The following is a 4,279-nucleotide window of genomic DNA, read 5'->3' on the forward strand; positions in this document are numbered from 1 at the left end:
ATTAGCTTAATCAGTAAAAACTTTAATCGTGACTTGATCTAATGATAAAAGAATAGAATGACCCCATATTCTAAAATTCTATCTTATCCGTTAAAAAGCACTTTCTTACTTTGCTGAATTTAAAAAAGAAAAAAAATGATCGAGAGACAAAAATAATCCTAAGGTCCAAACCCAAGTAAGCAGATCAGGAGATGGACAACTCCTTTTCCATTGGTTAAGCAATCTAATCAGGCCCAAACCCAAAATAAAATATACCAACTTTGGAACTTCTTCAAGCCTCTTTGAGCTGAAAAGACTGTTTCTCAAAAAACCAAACAAAAAAAAAAAGCTGACTTTAAACTAGCCTGAGTTTCCAGCTAGAACTCTCTCTCTCTTTCTCTCTGAAGTTCCAAACTTTCAACACAGTTCAGATTCGGCAGTGGCTGACGAGCCGAGCCATGCCAGGCCCAGGTCCGCACATGATGTACGCCATGGGTTCGGGCCTGGCCATGTCATCTCTCACCAATGGCCGCTTCAGCCCGCACCACACTCTCACCTACACAGTCAACGCTTTCTTTGGCCCTGACATCGGTTCCTTCTCCGAGTGGCTCAGCTCCACCATTGGCTTCGGGCACACCTTTGCCTCAGCGCTAGCCGATGCTATCCACCACCCCTTTTACTATATCCTCATTCTTGGCCTCCCTCTCTGCTTTCTCTACTCTTGGGTCTCCGGGGTTTTGATCCAAAAGGGTGTTCTTGATTCTGTCTCCGGGGTGAGTTACTGAGTTTCTGAGCTTCAAAGTTTTTTTTTTTCCTTGTTTGGTTGCTGGGAAAGTGTGGGAAAAGGAAGGAAATTGAGTTTTGAATTCTGGGTTTTTTCTTTGTTCACTTATTGAAAGCCATAACAGTACAAGGGTGAGTAAAGTTCTTTCATTTTTTGTTTATAAATCAGTGGCCAAATTATTGGTTTTGGTGAAAATGTTATGATTTGGGTCGTTTTGCTATTCATATGATAAGTTATCAATGATTACATAACTATATGTCTATATCATTTGGTTGAATGGGTGTGTGGAAAATCTGAGTTGGACTTTGAATTGAATAAAGGGGATGTGTTATGGTGGTTTCTAATTCTAAGTTGTGAAATTTGGGTTTTAATGGTTCAAGTTGATTGATTTTTTAGAGAATCACGTGGGGATTGCAAAGCTAGACTATCAATGTGGATGATAGTACAATGCAGGCAAACAAATAAGAGTTAGTTTTTTGAAGCTAACGTGTTTTATATGGACTATTGCTTATGATAATATAAGAAATCAGATTATTGTATTGGTCTAATTCAATTTTGCATGCTTCTCAGTAAATTGTTGTTAAGCAATTGCATTTTTTTCATATATAATGTGGGTTTCATACATGCACTTAGCTGCATTAATTTGAAATAGTTGCACTGCACCAAGTAATTTGCCTCCTAGTTCTAGGTAATAAAAGTGTCGAGTAATTAGTTTTGTAAGTCATGCTGCTGCTAAATGTAGTAATATAGTCTTGTTTGGTTTTATACTGCAGGTACCACTTACTAGGAAGCAATGCTTATTGTTGATCGCTGCTGGTTCTTTAACACACTTTTTCCTTGATCACTTGTTTGAGGTATGTAGGAGCTAATATGCTATGTTGCTGTCTGTAATTATTGTTTTTTTTTTTTTTTTTTTTTTTTTTTTTTCTTTCCATTTTTCTTACTTTAGTGAAAGCGAATATGATGACTTGTTTTGGGTCAACTATCAAGTTTTGTATGATGGGTGCAAGTTAGAAGAAGTTAATTAAGAAAAATTCAAATCAAGAAAAAGAAAGTATTGGATAATCACTTGTTTTCATGTTAAATATTGATCATTCAACCTTTATTCCCAAATAGGCTATTTATGGTTTTTTAGAGAGAAGGTAAGGGCAGTCCATGCGGTATATCAATATGTAGTGAAAAAATGGTATGGTTCCTGAAGAGATAATATGACAGTGTTTTTTTGATAAGTAACATGGCAGTGTTCTAAGTTACAGTTAGTTTGTTGGCATATTCAAGGTTATTTTATTTTTAGATGGAACTTCAGTTTGGACGAGATCATTTGCATAATAGAGAAAGTAATTTGCCTTTTAAAAAATGCATGATGACATAACTTATTTAATTAGCATATGCAAATTAAATTTAATGGTATATGCTATTGGTATCATTTTAATTCTGATATGAAGGGGCCATATCTAGGGATGATGGAGTGAGCATCATATAAAAAATATGGTGAGATACTTTTAAGACTTCTCACGTGGACAGTAAATATGGTAAATTGGATAGTAAAATTGTGATTGTAGTTTAATGGTGGCTAGATAATAGTAAGCTTTGCTTTTCTTGTCTCAGTTTCTTGTAGATATAGAGATTGAAGTAGCAGTTCTACAATGTTAAAGCAGGGTAGAGAGATGTTTTTACCTTTTGGGTTGTCATATGTGGCCATGAGGATCAGCCATGCTTGATGGCACGAATAGGAAAGCAATTCACCATCATATTTGGGAAACAAGTGTAAGGATGTTCATTGGAGGAATGGCATGATGGAATTGGATAAGATTGTTATTAGTTGCACCCCTGAGAAGTCAGAATCAGCATTAGCAGGGAATGATATGGTTGGAAATTCAATAAATTGGTTGAGTTCATTCTGCTTAGGTTCAAGTTGAGCTGCTGCTAGGGAAAGGGGACATGCAGGGCTACGTAGGCTGAGGTAAGTGGAAAGTCTGATGATTTATGATTTAGAAAAAAATTCCTCAACATAGAGTCATGGTGAAATATAATTATGCAAACTGAATTCGATTTGTTGGGGTGATCGGCTAGTATGTTGTGCTTGCTTGAGTTGGATTTGCTGAAGTTATTTCGAGGGGGATGATGCATACTAAATATTTAATACAAAATTTAGCAGATGGTTTGTTTCCTTGAGCCTTAAAACTCAACAAAATGGTAGATCAACAAATTTCGTTTCATTCTTAAAGGTCCCAATCCATGCAATTTCATAATGACCTGTATAACACAAGCAAAATCTTTATAGAAGTCTCATATCAAAAGAGAAACTTCTACATTTTAATTACCCTCATTGGTGATATGATGGCTAGTAAAGCAGTTAGGGCTATCCAAGCATGACAAGCACCGCACTAACAATTACAGCCACAGAAAGGCAAATTCATGGTTTTTTTCCTAAAAGAATTTCTTCTTCCTTTAATTATTTTGAAAAGGAAGAACCATGTTTGTTTTCTTTTTTGTTATTTGGATGGCACAATTTTATTCGTAGTTCAAAATCGTTGTAGTTCAAATTGATGGACCATATATTATGTTGTAAATGTTCAGGAAAATGGACATTCAAAAATGTATACTTGGATATTGAGCACTGGTTGGTGGGAGACCCGAGCACCTGTCAACCCAGATGCTGTTGTTGTAGTTGGCTTCTTATGCATTTGCTTAATTGGTGGCTTTATTTACATCAACAGGTGATTTTATTGTTGTCTTTTGTATGGATTTAAAAAATTATTGAAGTTACGGGAATGGTTCTTGGCATAATCATATTGCTGATTCTTTCTGGCATGCAGAGTGAAGTCCGTAAAATCCACTAGAAATAAATCATATCAATCAATGAAACTTATACTGATCATAGCAAGCCTGTATTGTTTATGGTGCGCAAGCCTAATATACTGGGCAAATCCTCGTCGGCCGGCTGTTGGTGAAGAGGCTGACCTTGGAGTTATTGTATTTTTAGCCATGTATTTTTTTCTCCCTCACTGTTTGTGTATCATGTCCATGTACCCAAAAGATCTTAATTCTGAGCAGATTCCCCTTTAATAATAGTTCCATTATAAACATGATAAATGAACAGCACACTTCTGCCAACCTTATGTAGTTGAACAAATGCGTCGAGCAAAGATTCATGTTCTGCAATTTGTCATGAATCCTTCAGTTTTCAGAATTTCTATTCATTAATTTGTACTCTTCACTGTGTATCAAGTTATTGTTTTTCTTGAAAGATCATGAAATTTTTGTAAATTCAAAGCAGTATATACTTGGATTATAACTTGTAAGCCATTCTTATAAAGCTTGATTATTTCCCTATTTGTGGGAACACCTTTATTAATTACAAGTCGTGACCAAAAGCTGATGAGTACGACCAGGCACACTGAACTCATGTTTCAATGCCTACATTACTTAAGACTCTCCCACACACGTACACACGGCTGCCGGTAACAGGACAAGCTTTATCTCCTACAAACCAGTTGAGGATAACTCCTCACT

The 4,279-nt window shown here is 36.0% G+C and overlaps 1 protein-coding gene across 2 annotated transcripts; it reads left to right on the forward strand.

Moving 5' to 3' along the window:
* Nucleotides 1–263: 263 nt before the first annotated feature.
* On the forward strand, nucleotides 264–4,033 carry LOC126702062 (uncharacterized). Of its 2 annotated transcripts, XR_007647644.1 has the most exons (5): nucleotides 264–752; nucleotides 1,537–1,617; nucleotides 2,372–2,726; nucleotides 3,344–3,483; nucleotides 3,583–4,033. XR_007647644.1 is itself a non-coding variant. In XM_050400673.1 (4 exons), the coding sequence occupies exons 1-4, from the start codon at nucleotides 438–440 to the stop codon at nucleotides 3,830–3,832; spliced, it is 786 nt and encodes a 261-aa protein (XP_050256630.1). In that variant the 5' UTR covers nucleotides 271–437; the 3' UTR covers nucleotides 3,833–4,033. The 2 variants fall into 2 exon arrangements, 1 of the variants encoding a protein (XP_050256630.1); XM_050400673.1 differs by lacking the exon at nucleotides 2,372–2,726 and having other exon boundaries at nucleotides 271–752.
* Nucleotides 4,034–4,279: the final 246 nt, after the last annotated feature.

The sequence above is a fragment of the Quercus robur genome, chromosome 10 (assembly GCF_932294415.1).
Source record: "Quercus robur chromosome 10, dhQueRobu3.1, whole genome shotgun sequence".
Lineage (NCBI taxonomy): Eukaryota > Viridiplantae > Streptophyta > Magnoliopsida > Fagales > Fagaceae > Quercus > Quercus robur.